The sequence below is a fragment of the Solanum stenotomum genome, chromosome 1 (genome assembly GCF_019186545.1).
Source record: "Solanum stenotomum isolate F172 chromosome 1, ASM1918654v1, whole genome shotgun sequence".
NCBI lineage: Eukaryota > Viridiplantae > Streptophyta > Magnoliopsida > Solanales > Solanaceae > Solanum > Solanum stenotomum.
This window is the reverse complement of record NC_064282.1, coordinates 2041647-2062641: the sequence shown is the minus strand read 5'-3', so window position 1 is coordinate 2062641 and position 20995 is coordinate 2041647. Positions and strand designations below refer to the sequence as shown.

The following is a 20995-nucleotide window of genomic DNA, read 5'->3' as shown; positions in this document are numbered from 1 at the left end:
ACTCTTGCATTTTTCAAACCTGTAGTGAAAATATTTTTTATTGAATAGCCTGTGTACCAAGAACAACCTTTGTAAAGCTAAGAGGTAAGATAATGCATACACCCCATCCTTTCCAGACCCACTTGTGAGGTATACACTAGGTTGTTGTTAAAACTTTTTTTTTTCGGCCTAATGCCAATCAGAATTCAGTACATAGCAACGAAAAAACAGTAAATAAACATCCACCGTATTCTATTCTACCAATCCTTCAACAAACGTCATGAGAATGAAAACACAATAAATGCAGCTGCTTTCAGAGAAAGAGGTTTCTGCATTACATAATTTAAAATACAGAATAAACAAACTCAAATGGTACAGCAAACCAAAGACCGCATCCGGCGCTATCATACCATTGAAATTGGTCCATGGCATTCACCCACATGCTTATTCCTTACCAAAATCAGCACTGTAGTGAGCACTTGATTCAAGTTTCTTTGCTTCATTCAGTTTCCTTACAGCCTACAAGAAAGTTGAAAAATAATACTGATTAAGTACTAGAAAACACAAGGTATCTCTCTGGAACGAAGTTCAAATAATGACAAATAGGAAAAAGAAATTAACTCATAATACTATCACAGTATAAACAACATCTCTTCCGAAACAAAGTTCCAATGTGAAATATACAACTTACTGATCTACATTCCTAAGAGAAAGAATTTCAAGCGTTCTTTAATTAAAATAAGAAATTAAGGGGTCATTTGGTAGGGGTCTACAAAAATAATGCTAAATAGAGTTTATACTAGTACATTTGTGTTAGTAAAATGCTTGTATTAGACATTAGTTATACATAGATTATTTCTTATGCATTGTTTGGTTTGGTGTATTCAAATAGCATGCATTACATATTAAAATTTATTTACTAAGATACCCTCCACAATTGTGGTGAAAAAAATGTAAAAAAAACTTTTGAGGGGCAATGAGGTCTTTAATTATGCTAAATGCAAGCATTACTAATACCATGAATTTCCATATATTAGAAAAATACACACCTCAATGCACAATAGACTGTAACTAATTAGTTATACATAAGTTGACAAAGTGTACCAAACAAGGTACTCCTATTATACAAAGCTAATGCATGCATTAAACCCTCAGGGGTTGGCCTGCTGGCAATTGACTTGAGCCTTGGGGTTTGCTCCCTTTCAAGGTCTCAAGTTCGAAACCCACTAGGTGCAAACAATTTCTGAGGGCCATCGGACTGGGTAAAACCTGAATTAACCGTGGTGCACTTGCGGGAAACTCCTTGCCGAGGGCCTGTGCACCCCCGGGATTAGTCGGGGCTCAAAGAGACTCGGACACCCGGTGCAAATCAAAAAAAAAAAAAAAAAAAAAAAAAAAAAAAAAAAAAAAAAGCTAATGCATGCATTATTCTTTAAAATTATGCACTCTACCAAACGACCCCTAAGCGTGGTACACAGGGTAGTTGTACAAAATCTAAACCAGAGTGCTTCACATAATAGCATGTGAATATAGAATTACCATGAATCACTAAATTTCTCTTTTAATTAACACCACCAACATTTTGGTAGCATGAAGACCTCAATAGAGTGGAACTCAAAAAACAGTTTGTCAGTGAAATTAAAAAATTACCGATTTCCTAACAGAAATTTCGGAAGAAAAGAAAAAATTACCTTCATGAAATCCTCATGGATGACATAATCACGCTCTGCACGAATTGCAAACATACCGGCTTCAGTGCAAACATTCCGCATATCAGCCCCATTAAATCCCTGAGGTAAAACAATCATCAGAAACTTTGATGCAATAGAAGCAGTACAATAGTGTTTCTTGTTAGCATCATTAGCAAACCTCAGCGAGCTTAATAGCAGCCTCATAATCAATTTCACCATGTTTGGCAATCCCAGCAGCATGGATCTTGAGGATTTCCATTCTTGATTGTTCATTAGGCAAGGGTATTTCTATCTTTCTATCTAATCGACCAGGACGAAGAAGAGCTGGGTCCAAAACATCAGGTCTATTTGTTGCCATAATCATTTTTACCTGAAAAAAGAATAAATGATTAAATAGGTTCAGGTGAACAAACAATATCTTCCTCCTGTTTCATGCACTCTACTCTTCTTTAGGAGTATGTTAAAAAATTACTGTGTAATTCTGCGCTTGAAATTTCAAGAGTTGAAAATAAAAAAAATCTAAGCCCTAATGTCACCCCCGGCCCCCAAAAAACCAAAAAAAAAAGAAGAAAAAAACCCAAGAAAGAAAACATAAGCATAGGGTCATTTAAATGGTGTATCATTTTATGCACAGATTCCAACAGTATATTTATAAGCGACTAATCTCCTGCCTTAATAAAAAAAAACCCAACTTGAAGAATTCTTTTTGATACGGCAGGGAAAATCAAACTAAGAGAGTTCAAAGAGAAACTTGAAAGCATGCACATCTTAGATCATGGACAATCACAACACATTTTCTTGGAAATATACATTTAAGATCAATACAGACCTTTCCAAGCTGGTCAAATCCATCCAACTGATTGAGCAACTCCATGAGCGTTCTTTGGATTTCACGGTCTGCACTGGTTCCCTCACTAAAACGACGTCCACCAATTGCATCGATCTCATCCATGAATATGATGCAGGGCTACAAATAAAGATAATAAGTGTCAACATTTTAAGGCAACTCCGGAATCATTCATCAAGTCGAACACTCCCAATAAATGCAGCAAATCTATTTGAAGTCTTACTTGGTGGTCACGAGCATAGTTAAACATTTCCCGAATTAATCTTGCACTCTCACCAATGTACTTATCAATAATGGCACTTGATACAACCTGCAGCAATCACCAATTGTAAAAGGCCACATAATGAGATGCTATTAGACTGGAGATATTACTAAAACTCTAGTACACAGACCTTTAAGAAATTGGCATCTATGTTGCTAGCGATTGCCCTGGCTAACAATGTCTTGCCTGTTCCAGGTGGCCCGTAGAGAAGAACACCCTGAGACAAAAACCTCGGTCGCCTCAGAAGTGATATTACAAGCAAAAGCATTTCTGTCCATGCCGACAAATGTATAATAACGCAGAAAAATTATGTTGAATGATTTACCTTTGGAGGCTTAATCCCAACCCGGAGGAAAAGCTCAGGGTTCATTAGAGGTAACTCAATGGATTCTCTCAGCTCCCTGATCTGATCTGACAGTCCACCCACGGCAGAGTAACTGATGTTGCCAGGATCTTCATGAAGCATGTTGTATACAACAGGATCAACCTGCCATTAATTTCTCATCATAAGGTATTGGGGATGGACAAATGTAATAATTTTAAATGTAGGCCCAGACGTTTAACGCTTGCAAGCAAAATAGAACTACTAACTTCACGGGGGAGTGCCCGCATGATTGTAAGTGTTGTCATATCGAGAACCACTCGTGTGCCTGAAGTCAGTTTTTCCTTGTCAACTTTACTGCGACAGCCAACCACATACCTCGGACCGCTGCTAGCTTTTACTATCACTGAAAAGGTAATGGAAGATACTGATTAGTCCCATAGCTTCATGCTAGTTTCTTAGTAACTTATTTCATGTAAAAAAAAAAAAAGGAAAATAAGCACTTTGTGATCAATAGTGCATTCCTTGGAGCAAGAAAGTAAATAAATATTAGTCAGGATAAAGGGTACTTACAACGCTCATTATCTAGAGGTCGGAGCACTTCTCCTATGATCTGTCCAACACTCTGAAGTGACTTCAAATCATCTTCTGTTTTAGCATATTCCTTTTTGGTAGCCCGCAAGTTCTCTCTCACTGAGAAGAGTAACTTTATAATCAGTAATAGAAGATCAAAAAGAATATAAATATCATGAAGACCAAGAATTAAGTTGCTTATTAGATTATGGAACACAACATAATAGAAGGAAGAAATAGCAAGGAACAACACTCAAGGGTGTGACCTAGTGGTCAACGAAGTGGGTTAAGAGCCATGAGGTTTCAAGTTCAAAACCGTCAAATCCTAGCAGAGACCAAAAAAAACACTAAGTGATTTCTTCTCATCTGTCCTAGCCTTGGTGGACTGAGTTACCTGGCACTTGTTGCTGATGGTAGGTATCCCGTGGAATTAGTCAAGTAGTGAAAAAAAATAAAAAATCAAGGAACAGTCATGAAGTACTACAAAATGTATCACTAGCCCCGGATCACTAATAACAAAAAGCTGATCCATATATCTCAATCTTTGATGTATAACAAACGAGGTTATACAAACTCCAAGAAACAAAGGCCAAAGTCGGAGAATATATTGGGCGAGCACATGCATACGCTCCCATTTCCAAATAAGAAGCTTTGGTTTATGAGGGTTCTATAGTAGGGATCTGTATCAGAATAGCTACACCACCCTTTCTGAACAAAAGGATAGATGATTTTATTAGATTAAAATACGTCAAAGCATGCGTAAATAGATCATCGGGCTATACTTGGTTGACTGATGAAGTATGACAACCCAACCCAGTCGCACTTGTACTTAGTGGAGTAGAAAGGCATAATAGTGAAGAAACAAAATCTAACAAATGGAAACACCAAACAAATTGGCATGATCTAGCCAATGGTTTCCCCCAAAAAGATCCCGTTAATTATCAGAAAAGGAATCTATTGTCCAACGAACAAGAATTCTAGACAACTACGAAAAGATATGAACATTTGTTAAATTCAATCTTTATGAATCATTCTTACAGTAGGCCACCTTTACATGTAGTTTAATGAACTTATTCACTTGCATTGTCTTGCCTTATTTGGTTTTTCACAATTTTTATCACCAAAAGTTTTGCCTAAAGATAAATACAGACTAATTACCCCTATGCTAATCATTTATGATCTACTTACCTGAAGCAAGTAAAAAGTGTAATCATTGGTCATTTGAATTGTTGGAAACTGGTAGTGTGATAGCATCCAAGGGAGCATGCATAGAAGATGACCTAGAAGGCTTGGAAATACTTTACAAATACTTTCATGTGCTAATGTTATTGGAAGATGACATGGTGTAGTCATACGAAGGACCAAAGAAACCAAAATTAGTGTTAAAGTGCATTAAACTTGGAACTATAGCACGTATTTGTGCCGCAGCACAAAATGTGTTGCACAAAGTAGAAAAGTTCAGTCAAGTGATTTGGGCCGTGGGGCAAAAATGGAGTGGGATGGTTCCTACTAGACCTTGAACTTCTAGTTTAAGGATATTTTGGTCTTTTTCAGCATTCCCATTTGCTCATTATTATAAATACTTCTAATCATCCCACTGATTAGGATCTTAATTTTAGCTTTGGAGAAGTTGAATTATGAGAAGCTTAGCCTAAATTTAACCCTTCCAAAACACAATAAAAGTTGTGCGTCAATAATCCTGCATTATATTACAAACATTAAAAGTTGCGTGTCAATAATCAATATGTTTACTCTTTTGCCACAGAAAACACAATATCTAATCATACCTACAATAAAAGGAACATCGAAAGAACAAAAATCCTAAGCATCGGAACAGAATTTCAATATTCGCGAATTTACAACATTTAGGAGCAAATAATAGTAATTGATGATAACAAAAGTCCTAAGCATCGATAATGAATTTTAATATCCATGAAATTTACCACATTTAGGAGTAAATAATAGCAATTAGTGATATTAAACCTACAAAAAATATTTCAGCCACCGAAATCAATGTCAGAAAAAGAGAACTAGGGTTTAAGATTTCTGAGAACGGCACCTGTCCGAACCCGAGCATCAAGCTCCTTGTGCTGAAGGAGCTTTTTCCGATAATCGGCTAGTGCAGTACGGCGTCGGACGGCGTCTTCTTCGGTCGCCATGGCGCTTAAGCTCAAAGATCTGAACTGATTTCTGATATCCGAGTGACCTCTCGACTTGAGGACCAAGAAACGTATAGATCCCTGTTAAGAAAATACCAATTTATTTGCCGTTGTTTGTAAATATATAATCTTCTAATTATCCTATTCGTAAGGAAATAATACGGAGCAGCTTTCTTGTTGGGCCGTGGGGTTTCGCAATTTTATTCAGGCCCAGTGCAGAGCCCAATAAAGGGGAAAGAACGAACTCATTTGCACTTTTGCCCTTATTTTGTCATCGTCTTTAATTTTCGCCCCTCAAGATGAGTAATTTTTTGTGTGGGACATAAGTTTATATTTTTTATTCATAATATTCTACAAGTTATGTACGCTCGCCCACCATAAGATCAATTTCTAAATATTAAAATTAAAAATTAACTCATTTGAAAGATAAAACATGTTAAGAGAAGTGATCAAAAATAAAATTATAAAAAAGTTTCTCTGGTTTATATATTTTATATTTTAAACTTATTTTTCAACACACGGGGTTTTGTTATTTCATATTGTCGATTCGGAAAAAAATAATCTTCTTTTATATTATGAAATAACTTAATTTTGCCCAAAAATAGAAAGAGAAGTGTAACATGATTTGCTTCGAATTTGAACTTTTGATTTACTCATAGAGTAATAGAAAATGCCGGAATCAAATGTGCTCATATTATATTCGGAATGATTAAGTTTTGCTCTCTATTAGACTTTTGTCCATTCAAACTCTTGTATGGAATAGTAAATTGTCTTGAATTTATATTTACTGTTAAAAGAGTTCTAACTTAAAATGAAGTAGGCCCTATATATCTTAAATTTCTTCATGAAGACCACTACTTTAGACTAAGATTCTCAATTGGAGCTCCATTATGGATCAAGGGTAAAAATAAGACTTTTTTGCAGTGAAATAAGATCCTATCGAAAATTTAATGCAGAGTGAAGTTGTTCAATTTATTTTATCATAATACATGAACATAATTGACCAATTTTACTATAATTTTGCGAACTTCTTTTCTTAGACGCTAATGAAAACGAACAACGGAGAGAAAAGACCGGCTGATTAAGCATTTCAACCATTAAAACATTGTAAAGCTTAAAGAAAAATAATTGCGCCAACGGTAACAGAAATTCGAAACCAAAGCCAAAAATCTCCACACCCCACAAATAAGGCGATAATATTGGCAAAAATAGACTGATTTCAATTCCTTTTTTCTCTTTCATACTCCCTCCATAGTATTAGACATTTTTTTTCTCAATTTTCATCCCCAAATCCTCGTCAGGAGGGGCTGGAGATGAAAAAAATGCCAAGAGGATCACCATCACCACCACCACCACCACCATTGTCTACAATAATGGCTAATATCCTCGTGGCATTTGTTTGCCTCATTTTCATCGGCCCCTCGAGTGTAATTCCAGTTTCTGCACAATCAGATTCTACTGCACCTGCAAAATCTTTTCCAGCATTCACACCTTCAGATAACTACCTTATTAATTGTGGATCTACTTCTCCTACTACTCTTCCAGGAAATCGCGCATTTCAACCAGATGAAACCACAGCTAAATATTTAGCCTATAGCGGACGTGACCTTCACATTTCTGCACCTGACAATAAAAATGTACCTTCACCTATGTACCTTAGCGCGAAAATTTTCGATAGTGAAGCTACTTATACATTTCATGTAACCAGTCCAGGCTTGCATTGGATCCGTCTTTATTTTTACCCTTTACAAAACAATGAATTTAATCTCCAAACAGCCAAATTCTCTGTTTCAGTGGATACATTAGTTCTCCTCCGAGACTACCAAATGGAGAAAAACGAACCAGTTATGAAAGAGTTTCTTGTAAATGTCACAACAGAGCGTTATGCCATCAAATTTGCACCTTCCCAAGGCTCAATTGCATTCGCCAACGCCATTGAGTTTGTTACTGCACCAGGCAAATTACTCGACTATTCTGTCCCTCTCCTTTTCCCCGTTTCACAGAAATTTGATCTTTCCACAAGTAATTTCGAAACAACCTATAGGCTTAATGTTGGAGGTGCATACCTTGATGCAACAAATGACACTTTAGGGAGAAGTTGGTTATCCGATGAACCATTCCGTAATAGTGCCACAGGACAGGTGGTTACTGTTCAGCCTTCTGTGATTCAGTATCCAACGGCAGGAGGGTCGCCTTTAATTGCTCCTCCTACAGTTTACAGTTCAGCAGTGAAAATGGCTGATTCAGAAACTACTATTCCCAATTTCAACATATCATGGACGATGGATATTGATACCTCATATACATACCTCATTCGCCTTCACTTCTGTGATATCATTAGCAAATCGCTCAATGAACTGTATTTCAACGTGTACATTAATGATAAGATGGCAATTTCCGGGCTAGACTTGTCATCTTTGACACAGCGGTTGTCCACAGCTTTTTACAAGGACTTTGTAATAGATGCCTCTTCAGCATCTAATCCTCTTAGTGTAAAGGTTTCACCGGTGAACGATGTCCAAGGATTCAAGAATGCAATCCTGAATGGGCTTGAGGTTTTTCGGATGAATAATTCTATGGGTAGTCTTGATGGGCAATATGGTGTTGATGGAACGAAGAGTAGTGGCCCAAGCAAAACAGTGGCTTATGTTGGTTTTGCTATGATGTTCGGAGCATTTGTAGGATTGGGTGCTATAGTTTTCAAGTGGCAAAAGAGGCCTCAAGATTGGCAAAAAAGGAACAGTTTCTCCTCTTGGTTGCTTCCACTTCATGCTGGAGATACAAGCTTTATGGCGGGAAGCAAGGCATCATTGTCGCGCAAGAGCCAATTTTTCTCTTCAAACATGGGGCTAGGCCGATATTTTTCATTTGCTGAGTTGTCAGACGCCACCAACAATTGGGAATCGACTGCCATAATTGGTGTTGGTGGCTTTGGCAATGTCTATTATGGAGAAATCGATGATGGAACAAAAGTAGCTGTCAAGAGAGGAAATCCACAATCTGAGCAAGGTATCAATGAGTTCCAGACTGAAATTCAGATGTTATCTAAGCTCAGACATCGTCATCTGGTGTCGTTGATTGGTTATTGTGATGAAAACACAGAGATGATACTGGTTTATGAGTTCATGCAAAATGGTCCTTTCAGAGATCATCTCTATGGCAAGAACTTTCCACCTTTGACATGGAAGCAGAGGCTAGAAATCTGCATTGGCTCAGCTCGTGGGCTTCATTACCTCCATACAGGTGCATCTACAGCAATTATCCACAGAGATGTCAAAACCACCAACATTCTTCTTGATGAGAACTTAGTCGCTAAAATGGCTGACTTTGGGCTGTCAAAAGATTGCCTTGCCAACGAGACTCACGTAAGCACAGCTGTGAAGGGAAGTTTTGGGTACCTCGATCCTGAGTACTTCCGTAAGCAGCAGCTAACAGACAAGTCTGATGTGTACTCATTTGGAGTGGTACTTCTAGAGGCCTTGTGCGCTCGTCCTGCCATTAATCCATCACTTCCAAGAGAGCAAGTGAATTTAGCAGAATGGGGAATGCAATGGAAGAAAAAAGGTTTGTTGGACAAGATCATTGATCCTACTCTTGTGGGACAAATTAACCCAGAGTCAATGAAGAAATTTGGTGAAGCAGCAGAAAAGTGTTTGGCAGAATATGGTGCTGATAGACCTAGCATGGGTGATGTGCTGTGGAACTTGGAATATGCTTTGCAGCTACAAGAAGCCTCATTACAAGGGAAGGCTGAAGAAGAAAACAAAGCATCTTCTTCCCCAGTCTCTCCTGCTATAGTTACCCCTACTCCTGCCCCCGTCCCTGCTCCTTCGACTCCTGACAACAGACCAGTTTCTACACCTGAGCAGACAAGAAATCCTGCTGAACTTCAAACAATTGACGATCATTCAGGAACAAAAATGTTTGATCAATTTGGTGCACTTAACGGGCGATGATAGCCATGATCACTTTGACGGAGATGATATTACAAAAATGTCAATTGGTATGTCCCAGGTGAATTATATGTATATGTAGTTGAAGCCAGCTCTTTTACTGATGACTTTTCTGCTGTTTTTGTTGGAGTTTTGCTTCCAAGAATGCGTTACAATAGCTAGAGGTTATCTTTTTGATTGTTTTGTATTCCTAACATTAAAATGCTGGATGTGTAGATGAAAAAAAAATTGCGTACTGAATAAAAACGTGTTATTGTATATATTATTAACTTCATAGTTTCTCTTGCACTCTCTATGCATTTCACAGTTTTGATTGGTCTAATGCTCATTGAATGTGACTATTTGCACTGAAAGGCTCTTGAGTAAATAGAATCAAATGGGGTTTTCTACTGCTAGTATAATTCATACAGCCAATATAAACATTAACATGCGAAGAGGAAAAAAGATGAAAAGGCAAGGCAGTCATGACAGACTAACAGTAACTTAAGACAGGAGACACAATAGCAAGTCACCTGATTTGAGAGTACCATGTAAAATAGTGAGAATCACATTCTTTAGACGGTTATGTCTGTCAGGTTGGAATCAAGACAGCTCCAAGTGAGAATTAGAACACTGAAGGCATCATGCCAGTATCAAAACTTTATAAAAGTTTGCACCTAAAGAACAACTCATAAGTTAGGAAGTGGGCAAAGAATCAATGTTTCTCCCTATATTGTACAAAGTTAGACAGATGCACAGCTAAAATTAAGATGTAAGAAAAAGTTATTGCACCCTCTTTTTCTTGTTGGGGTCTAAATTTCCATCAACCATCACAATATCATTATGACTATCATCCTCTTCCACCTTCCGTTTAGTCAGCATTTCACCAGTGACACTGAATATCCCTGAATCGACAGCAACTGAAACATCAGACGACTTTCTTTTCTTCCCAGCAGCAAGAATTTCAGGGTCTTTGAGAATAATTTCTATCTCATCATTATCCTCTGACTCCAGCGGAACTGTCTGAGATGCATTAGACGAGCTCGGGCCATTGTCCGATGTCTTGGTCTTTTCTGCTGCAAGAGCTGGTGTCCATCCTGAGAGAACCATTCCATCAGGTTCTTTCTCTTCATCAAACTCCTCTCTGCAAAAAATTAATCATAAAACAGTTCAAATGAGGCTGTGGAGCAAAAGAATGGGAAAAGTAAATAATCTTCAGGATATTAGATCAATGGATGAAATAAACACAGTAAGCAAGTACTTGCCTACTGAATGCCCTCAATTATGTTCATTAGCAATGTAACAACACACCAAGACAAGTCCCCCAAAAGGAATACAGAAGGAAAGAGATCAAACCATCCACTACACACAACTTCCGAATGCATCACGTCTCATATTATGAAATGGGTGAGCTTCGGAAGCAAAATGAAAACATCAAAGCAGAAAATGGAACAAACAATTACACCAAAGCACAACCACATGACTTGGGCCATAGCACCAAGTTGGTGAAGAAGCATCTACCCTATGTATACATACGGAAAAAAAAATTGACAAATCCAGCAGTGACTAGCGCAATTCGCAACAAAAAATATCTAATCAAAGAAGTCACTGCCGATAGCTTCCTAGAGTAATATTCTTCATGGCAATAATGGGAAATCTCTTTACAGGGAAAACCGAGATCACAAAATCCCTAAATAAGCTATGAACATGTCAATCAAAACTGAATCGAGTCAAGACGGAAATTCCAGCTTCCTTTCTAATATGTAAAGCTCATAGTAGAGTATATCATAATCTAGTGGATAGTGACATGTTAACGTATTTTATTTAATAAGTGAATTAAAAATATCAAAGGCCCATTCATTTGGTAGCATCTTAATAAAACATCTAACCTATTTCCCATTTTAATTATTAGTTTAACTTCACAACTAGACAAACTGCCTTGACTGTATTTAATTAGATAAGAGGATATGTTTATAAAATATGGGGCAATGCCCATTATACAAGAAGTCTACCAAAAGAGATTTCCAGTATCAAGGTCCTATTTAAGAATTAGGAGGCCCAGCCATTTATATATCGATGAAATTGAACTTTTCTTAAAACATGAGTCCTGCCCAATCAATTATTGACGAGTAGTTAAGCTGTTAAGCTTGAATCACCTATCATGTCAAGTTTCACCAACAGCTTAACTTCTGAAAGATCATCAGCTAACTCTATTGCTAATACCAAATAACATTACGAAAAGTAGAAATCAAAGTGAAGGCAAATTGGAGGAAATACACTACAGTTCTCTTTCCTCCATTAAGCAAGATAAGTCTACAAACACATAATAAGAACAAGGAGGACCTGTGCTTAATATTGATGCTGCACTTAAGCTCTTGCTGAAGATCCTCAACTGTGAGAATTGTGCCACCAGTAACCGGAGAAGGAAGCTCAGATAGAACCTAAGGGTTTTGTATTCACACAGACAAGTGTCTTATCAGCCAATAACAATAAAGTTACTTCACATATGTACAAAGACATGACAGTGTCTTACCTTGTCAAGGTTTGCTGCATAATTTGCAACCTCATCTTCCTCAAGATCATCGCCCACCTCATAAAGAAGTGCCACCCCATGCATGATCAATGGGAGGCTCATGCCAAGTTTTGCTTTGACAATCTTCTCAACAAAATCCCTCAACTTCGAATGATGAGTATTAATCTCAAGCGTTAAAGGTGTCTGTTCATTGATTTGCATTCAATCAAAAAGTAGTGGCTAAAATAAAATTCCATAAGGTAGCACAGGCGGGAACACAATCTATTGTACATTACAGTAGATCATACCTCGGAACAAACATAACAAGACTTGTTTGGCTCGAAGGGCTCCACTGGCATGAGAAGCATCTTTCTCGAGGGATGTTCAAGGCAATAAGTCATCCTGCAAGGAAGTGCACATGATATTATAAAACAGTACCAAACAAAATGACATAGTCCTCATTGTTCCATGTACCACACTTCTATACAGCACAAGAAGTTCTCAAAGCTCAACTACTTGATAGATTAGTTTAGATAGGAATTTTGTTTTTATTTTGTTAGCCAATAACATAAAGTAAAAGAAGGGTTAAGTAAACTCTTTGGAGAAACATTAGGTAAAATCCATTTTTGACAACTCCTTGCAGTAAATGGTAAGTTGTTTTTCTTAAAAATGCAACAACAACAACAACAACCCAGTGAAATCCCACTAGGTGGGGTCTGGGGAGGGTAGAGTGTACGCAGACCTTACCACTACCTCGTGGAGGTAGAGAGGCTGTTTTTCTTAAAAATGGTAACAGATAAATGGTAAGTTGTTTCCCAAGTATTTTGATAGTTTTCCTTCTTTTAGCTTTTACAAGGCATTGAAAGGTTGCTAAGTTTTACTTTTTCTGAATGGGAAGGGGGGAAGGTTGGCATAAGGAAAAATAGGATGGCATGCATTGAACGACACTTCAAAAAGGTACCTTTTCAATTTTCTACAGTTTTACCATTTGCTAAAAAATGCAATTAGTTTTATTTAGTTAGTATATTTTAGCAAATGCTATTAGTTATTTTTTAACATGGCATTCAGGCCAGCTGGTGCACACCTCAACTATTCTATTTGTACATGCTACCTTCCATCAACACAATACTTTGCTCACCAAGGCTAAGACAGGCGGAGAGAAATCACTTGATGTGGTTTGTCTCTATTAGGATGAATCTTAGTCTCCAAAGTTTGCACTGACTCCATTGACCATTATGTCACATCCTTTAGTGCAAAACATCTATTAGATATTAATTTGATTTGGTGCACTATTTTCCATAGTGATTAATCAAGTATATGATTAATTAACAAATCCTCAATCACACATTAGTTGGGATCCACTATATGAATCCTCTATATGCAAGCACTATTTGGGGCCATTTCATTCCATCCAAATTTTTCAAAACTATAGATTCTCTACTTCTCAGACTTATCTCTACATTGGCATAAGTGACAATAAACAGTTTTCACCAATCACGTTGCATTCATGTACTTCAATTACTATTTCTAGTACTATATACAATTTTTTCTTGAAACCCCCTTTCATCGTTAAATTTAGAAAGAAAACTACATTACTATTTCATACTCCCTCGGTTACACAAAGAATGACCTAGTTTGACTTGACACGGAGTTTAAGAAAATAAAGAAGACTTTTGAATCTTGTGGTCCTAAATTAAAGTTATGTCAAATGTACAAAACTGCCTTTTAATCTTGTGGTCTTAAACATGCCACGTGGAAAGTTGAAATTAAAATGTTACCAAAAAAAAAGAAAGAGGTCATTCTTTTTGAAACGGAAGGAGTATTTCAATTACAACTTAAAATTGTTTTTCACTTTCCTATCAGTTCTGCATCAAAGAGACCAAGTTCCAATTTCTAGAAAGATGTTTTGATAGATTATTAAGAATTAATAAATTATGGTTCAAGACCTCGAAAATACTTATAAAAGAAATACTCTTTTTCACAGCTTAAAGCCTTAAAACTTTTAGCTTGGGCCACACACTTCAACTCATAGATCATGCAGAAGTCCTAAGTTCGAGTCTCACCACTAGTTAACAAAAATATCTCCATACCAAACAGAAAAATCATGATCACATTAGCAGACATGTTGCAAACATAAAATAGATAATAGAAGTGTCATCATTCCTTTCTAACAGTTTAAACTTTTTTATTAGATGGTCACTCACTTCAGTAATCGTAGTTATTACTTATTAAACCACTGAATTTATTGCTTCCCTGAATGATTAATTGTTGGAGAGTTGATTAAATTGTTTTTCACTTGATCTCTATCAGATGAAAAAAGCTGCACTTCCACAAATTTAATCAAAAATAAAAAGGAAAATGCAGTGGGAAGTGGGAAGTGGGAAAAGAGGACTGGAAGCATTGTCGAGATCGCTTTTATAAAAATCATGTGGAGATCAGTCACAGCTGGCAAGAGTATCTGATATCTTGGTCATTTTAACTGATCTCCAAAATATTATTATCTGCGTCGAAATACAGAGAACTGCAGTAAAAGCAGAGATAATGGAACCAACCATACCTGTAGCTTTTTACATCGTTTTGCAACACCTTGATTGCCTCAAGCACAATCAAGCCTGCAATGATGGCATTTGTTGTTGCAACGGCATGAACGATATTGCCAGCAATACCTTTAGCTTCAAAAAGGCTATGTAACGGAATCCCAAAAGAAGCGGCACGAATGTTTGCTGCAGAAGTGACAAACTCTACAGCCAACTGGTCGTCCTTATCAAAACCCAACTGGCCAATTTCCTGCAACAGTGGTAAAGACAGAAATAATTTGAACATATACTAAATGAATAAGAAATCCAAGCATATATGCAAGAAAAGAGAATCAGGAGGTGGGAATGGGATCAAATGAAATGGCATTTTTTTCCTTCTTCTAATAAAATTTGATTACTTTATCAAAAAAGAATCAGAAGGTGGGAATGGGATCAAAACCTTCTCTCTTTTCAAGAAAAAGAGCCTTAATGCCTCGAGAAATACTTCAGAATTTTCCTTAAGACTCCACAAATCCTGAGGATTTTTAAGGCCTAGAGATGCCATTGCAGAGACTGAAGAGGGGTCACCGGTTGAAGCTTTATCCTTGTTACCATTCTGTCCAACTGGTCGTAGTGGCAATACATCTCTGGTGTATACAGGCCTAGGCTTGTTACGGTTCTTCCACGTCTCTTCATTACGTAATGCTACTTCGATGTTGTAACCAAAAACATGATCATATATTCTCCTCCCATATTGCTCAAAATCTTCATCGGCTCTACGTTCAAAAACATCCTCTGAATGTTCTGATGAGCTCGAAGCATCAGTAGAACGCACATTAAGGTCATTTTCCTGATTCTTGTTCCCAAAAAGCTTTGCAAACAGCAGATCTTTTGCCCATACGATGCAGTGAACAAACTAAAGCAGAAAATAATTCAAAGCAAAATGTTAGCCAAAAACGCTTAAGATTGTGAGAGAGTCAGTACAGGAATGATATTTAAATAAATACAGATACACAGATTGGCTCAGCTCAAATTTACATTAAGAAAAAAAAAGGATTAAGGACATGTCAGTACCTTTGTTGGAGTACTTGTGATTGTACAGACAGGGTAAGTTTTTGGAGCTGGTTTAGACTGACATTCATAGCATTCTGTTTTACCCTTCACATGTACCGTGACCTGTCACAAAAAAAGATTCGACAATGAGAATCACAGAACTAGTAAGAGTCAAAAAGGAGATTCAGTCAGTTGATAAACAGAAACAGCAGAACACAGTAACACACTATGGAACCAAAACCCAAAAAAAGAGCAGCCAGACAAGAACGTTTGACCTTTAACAACATAAATAAAGCTACAGGACTATGTATTTCCCCTATGATCTTTGAGGGTGCATAAACAGGTTGACCATTTGGCTAGAAGGTCTGAATCAAACATAAAAGCTGAAAATTTCTCCATCCTTCAAAAGAATGAGGTGAATGAGAAACTTGTTAGCATGAAGAGCAAGTTTTTGCACGAGTTCTTTTGAATAAGACATATAATCTGATCAAATTTGGCTAACTCCACCCAAGTAGCGAATATTCCAATTTTCCAAGCAAGTCTTGGAAGAAAGGAATCAAAATTTACTGGCTGTAACAAGTGTAACAATGATCAACATGCATATTCAATAAGTTTCTGTAAAATAGTTACAAAACTCTTGATATATCTTACTACAAACAGAGTTTCTTTTCCATTCAAACTTAGCAGTCTGCTTTTCTAAGTCTCACATGGTACATTCGACATCAAAATATTGGAATTATAACAGCTTATTTTCACTAGAAGATGCAAATAAAAGTGAGTACTGAGTAGCAACTTCCAATTGATAATAATTAAATAACCACAACAATCTACGACCCAAGAATACCACATTCAAGAAATATGGATTTTTCACATTTTCTTTAATTGCATTTCAAGGAACTTCCTTTATAACATTTTAGGCTGGTCACGGCTAGTTTGAATGTTGCTAAGAGATCTTAAGATGTCAAGAAATATACAGACTAGCAAATATATAAGATAGAAACAGAAGTATGCCAAATGAAATTTAGTTGCCTGATCCCCATCAAATAAAACTGAAAATCTAAATTTTACCTGGCCAAGGAAGCCTGTAGTCCCACTTTCAACTAATGGGACACCGGATGCCAAACAAAGGCGATTCACATGTCGCCTAGCATCTAGATTGTCAAGTCCATTAAGCACAACATTGAATTGCTTGAAAAAATCCACATTGAACTCTGGATCTTTTACATTTGCATGGTATGGTGTAATTTTAATATGAGGCCTAAATTTTAGGACAGCCTCTCTAGCAACCTGGTAAAATTTTGAGAGTATGCTATTAAGGATTCAAAATCGGCATGAAAAATGAAACCGGAAAAATATTGGTGTGATTTCCTTACTTTAGCCTTAGATTGACCAACATGTTTTTGTCGAAACAAGAATTGTCTATTTAAGTTACTGACTTCTATTGTATCCATGTCAATCTGCAAATAGACAAAATGACATAAAACCAGGTTAGAAAGCCCCATGCAAGCATAGTGCAATACAATGAACTCACATAATATAAATGGCAAGACTCTGTTTTAAGAAGCATTTACTAAATAAACTTATATTAATCCACAAGGAAACAGGACAGTGAAATGTGAATCAAAATAAGATGAGGCAGACCCCCCACCACACAGTGCAGAAGCCCTCTCATCCTTTTGCAGAATCAAAATGTACATTTGAATAGCCTGAGAGCAATGGAATGATAAAAGATAAGTGGTTGAGTCTACCCCTAAAAGTAAAAGCACCTACAACCCCCCCNCCCCCCCTCGGCCTGAGATGCAGGGATTCTATTTTTTTCAAGAATATCTGCAATCAGCAGCCTTCCACAACCTACCAAGCAACATAGTGGAATCTCACTCAAGCAAGCCTTGAGTCTTGTAAATTCCAACGGCAGCACCCATCTAACAATGGAAATCATGTATAAAAAACATAAAGACAAACTCTTTCCTATTTGCAGAACAAAGATGATCAGATTGTAAGCATATATTTCTAACAGCTATTAAAACTCTAGGAATCTAACGCAACCTGTAGCCAGATATATTCAAGCTAAAATAGGCACAGCTACAACACTTGATATTTATTATTAATATTAAACATCTTAACAGCTACAACACTTAATATAACTTTTTTGTAATATCGATTTGCTTAGAAAGCATGAAAACTGTGCTAGTCAATAATCCAACAAAGAGAAATGTTTGTTAACCACATAGTAAATCTCTCTACACAGTGCCGCCAGGATTGCTCATGTAACCAAGGCTAATCTGTAACTTTCACAAGCATGTCCCTTCATTCCCGAACCATGACAACCATAACCAATGACTTATGCAAATATAGAATCCCAGGGAGGGTATAATTGGGTTCAAATTTCTAACAATCTTGAGGAGAAAATGTCAAATGCAGCAACTGCTCTCTTGAAGCAGTTGGTCAGGTTCTCTAAATACATACCAATTCTAATGGATTTTCACATATATACAAGGTCGGAGCCAAAGCTTTTCACTAGGTAAGCCCCAGTACAAAAACAACACTTTCTCCTCATGCACAGCCCGCAAAGGAATAACTTGCAAAAACCCTAACAATCACAAGGCAAACTAAACGTATTCAAGAAACCCTAGCAAAGTTGCCATAAATTTTCTTGACCAAAACTTTAATCATCAAAGGCTACTTTTGAACAGTAAATATCAAAAAAGAAAAGGCAAATCTTACTTTGGATGTGAAGTTTATTTCTCTCTTTTATTACTATATCAATTTGCTTAGAAAGCATGAAAACTGTGCTAGTCATTAATCCAACAAAGAGAGATGTTTGCTAACCCCATAGTAAATCTCTCTACACAGTGCAAATATAGAATCCCAGGGAGGGTCCCATTGGGTTCAAATTACTAACAATCTTGAGGAGAAAATGTCGAATGCAGTAACTTCTCTGTTGAAGTTGTCGGTCAGGTTCTCTTAATACATACCAATTCTAATGGATTTTCACATATATTCAATGTCCGAGACGAAAGCTTTTCACTATGTCACCCCCAGTACAAAAAACAACAATTTCTCCTCATGCACAGCACACAGTGGAATAACCCGCAAAACCCCTAACAATCTCATGGCAACTAAACGTATTCAAGAAACCCTAGCAAAGAAGCCCTAAATTTTCTTGACCCAAAATTTAATCATCATAAACTACATATAAAAAGTAAATATCAAAAACAAAAGGCAAATCTTACTTACGATGTGAATGTCTTCGAACCCAGAAAGTGCAAGGGTTTTAAGCAACTCACACCCAATACCACCAGCACCAACCATGAGCACTTTAGCACCCTAATAAAATCACAAGAAAAGAACATCAAGAACTAACAAAACCCATCAAGATTATTCAAGAAAGGGTACCCAAGACATCAAGAAAAACTCAATTTCTTGCAGAAAAGACACATACATACCTTAATTGCAGACAACTGTTCCTCGGAAGCCATTTGAGAAGAGAGATGGATACTGAAGAGAAATAAGTTATGCTTTATGAAAACAGTATGGGTTGACTACATAGAAAAGGGGAGAAGGGGAATGGGAATTGGAAGCGAGAAAGAGGGTTAACAGTGAGAGGAATCTTGAGGGATTTTAGCGGAAAGGGCGCCAAAGTGAAAAAAAAACGAAGTTATTTGGGAGTATAAGAAGAACCTCTGTGGTTCGTGCTGCTCCTCTTGGACTCTATTTTAACCTATGGCCTTCGACATAACCTATGTTCTTTTTTTCTTTTTTTTGGGTCATCAATTAATGGCATAACGTGTGGATTGGTTCTATTTATTAAAAATAAATAAAAATGTGAATAGGGGTGTGTTTTAGTGTTTGAACTTTGAAGTGATAAATATTTTGCGACGAATTTTCTTACCTGTGCGAAAATTCGTCTTTTAAACTTTATGAAGACCTAATTTTTTTTTATTAATTCCTTACATTATGTTTGACTGGTTATAACATATTATTTCATAATTTATTATATTATATTAATAAATATAATATTTGAATAGTATTGTTTTCATAAGTTAGATAATACTAGTAAAACTATCTGCGCTTCGCGCGGCTATATGAAATATTTATAAGATAATAATATGAAATATGTAATATTTAGGTTAGTATCGAATATATAGATAATATTAATATTTCTCTTCATCTGTGATATCATAGGTTTTTTCATTTTTTTTAAACATATAAAATATAAAATTTTTTTGTATATGTATATAGTAGAACAAAATATTCACCGTGGTGAAGTAAATGGAATAAGAGATAATATGTTATTTTAACAATATATTGTATTACGTTGAAAATATTTTTTATGTTTTAATTTTCTCTCTCTTTTGTAGGAGTACTAATTTTCTATTCAAACTCTAATTTTGTCAAAACAAAATTGATTTTCTTATTATGTCCTTATTATTATATTTGCTTATTATAAATTTTTTAAACATTAATTAAATATTTATAAGATTTATGAAAAATGAAACATACAAAAGTTATGAATAATATTTAATATTAAAAGTTACAAGTAAGATGAAGAGACATGAGTTATAAATAATTCAAATGTATAATTTTATTAGACATTAAATGTATTACTAATTATGCATTGATTTTATTTGTAAAATAAATAAATAAAAATAAGGGGTGAAAATAAAAAAAAATGAACAGAGAAAATATAAAAATTGATGACTACATAATAAATACATTTCAAAGCAAAAAGAACGATGACGAAAACAGAATTGTTACATACACAAAAAATGCAATCATGAAAATAATATTTTATTTTTCAATTACTTTTTTATAATTATAATAAAAATGAAACTCCTAATCATCATAAAAAAAATTTTTGTTGTTAAAATGAGATAATTATATTAATTTTGCTTCATAACAAAGAAAAAGTAGAATAATAAAGGATCAAATGATTAGCATTGACAATATAATACATTTAGCTAAATTATTTATACAAATCAAAATTTAGAAAATTCTAGCAAAAGTAACTAAGTTGCTAATACAATTCAAAGTAAAAAAATAATCTCTAATTATGCTTCATTTTTTTTCCTTCTATTATCTTCCTTTGCAAGTAAATCCGTCATCATGTTTTGATCCATATGTCAAATTCTTCATTATATGCAACCAA

The 20995-nt window shown here is 35.9% G+C and overlaps 3 protein-coding genes across 4 annotated transcripts; 1 reads left to right on the top strand and 2 right to left on the bottom strand.

Moving 5' to 3' along the window:
- Positions 1 to 141: 141 nt before the first annotated feature.
- LOC125873207 (26S proteasome regulatory subunit S10B homolog B) lies at positions 142 to 5977 on the bottom strand. The gene is made up of 10 exons (XM_049554109.1): positions 5734 to 5977; positions 3675 to 3794; positions 3371 to 3507; positions 3105 to 3266; positions 2910 to 2996; positions 2741 to 2827; positions 2500 to 2637; positions 1849 to 2040; positions 1671 to 1769; positions 142 to 498 (listed from the first exon to the last, which is right to left on the bottom strand). The coding sequence occupies exons 1-10, from the start codon at positions 5831 to 5833 to the stop codon at positions 424 to 426; spliced, it is 1197 nt and encodes a 398-aa protein (XP_049410066.1). The 5' UTR covers positions 5834 to 5977; the 3' UTR covers positions 142 to 423.
- Positions 5978 to 7046: 1069 nt separating this feature from the next.
- LOC125873146 (probable receptor-like protein kinase At4g39110) lies at positions 7047 to 10013 on the top strand. The gene has a single exon (XM_049554030.1). It carries the CDS (start codon positions 7147 to 7149, stop codon positions 9787 to 9789), a length of 2643 nt encoding a protein of 880 aa, XP_049409987.1. The 5' UTR covers positions 7047 to 7146; the 3' UTR covers positions 9790 to 10013.
- Positions 10014 to 10385: 372 nt separating this feature from the next.
- LOC125876876 (SUMO-activating enzyme subunit 2) lies at positions 10386 to 19543 on the bottom strand. 2 transcript variants are annotated; one of them, XM_049558146.1, is made up of 11 exons: positions 19293 to 19543; positions 19080 to 19173; positions 17220 to 17303; positions 16915 to 17133; positions 15868 to 15969; positions 15254 to 15709; positions 14835 to 15064; positions 12586 to 12679; positions 12299 to 12481; positions 12109 to 12206; positions 10386 to 10909 (listed from the first exon to the last, which is right to left on the bottom strand). In XM_049558146.1, exons 3-11 carry the CDS (start codon positions 17295 to 17297, stop codon positions 10549 to 10551), a joined length of 1821 nt encoding a protein of 606 aa, XP_049414103.1. In that variant the 5' UTR covers positions 17298 to 17303; positions 19080 to 19173; positions 19293 to 19543; the 3' UTR covers positions 10386 to 10548. The 2 variants fall into 2 exon arrangements, with proteins under 2 accessions (XP_049414103.1, XP_049414096.1); XM_049558139.1 differs by having other exon boundaries at positions 19084 to 19173.
- Positions 19544 to 20995: the final 1452 nt, after the last annotated feature.

Coding starts and splice junctions, on each gene's coding strand:
- LOC125873207 (XM_049554109.1), bottom strand. CDS start 5,833: ATGGCGACCGAAGAAGACGCCGTCCGACGCCGTACTGCACTAGCCGAT. Junction 2,828..2,909: donor TAGATGCCAATTTCTTAAAG/GTCTGTGTACTA, acceptor TGATTGCTGCAG/GTTGTATCAAGTGCCATTAT. Junction 499..1,670: donor TCCATGAGGATTTCATGAAG/GTAATTTTTTCT, acceptor ACTTTCTTGTAG/GCTGTAAGGAAACTGAATGA.
- LOC125873146 (XM_049554030.1), top strand. CDS start 7,147: ATGAAAAAAATGCCAAGAGGATCACCATCACCACCACCACCACCACCA.
- LOC125876876 (XM_049558139.1), bottom strand. CDS start 19,325: ATGGCTTCCGAGGAACAGTTGTCTGCAATTAAG. Junction 15,970..16,914: donor CTACAGGCTTCCTTGGCCAG/GTAAAATTTAGA, acceptor TTTTTGTGACAG/GTCACGGTACATGTGAAGGG. Junction 10,910..12,108: donor AGCATCAATATTAAGCACAG/GTCCTCCTTGTT, acceptor AATTTTTTGCAG/AGAGGAGTTTGATGAAGAGA.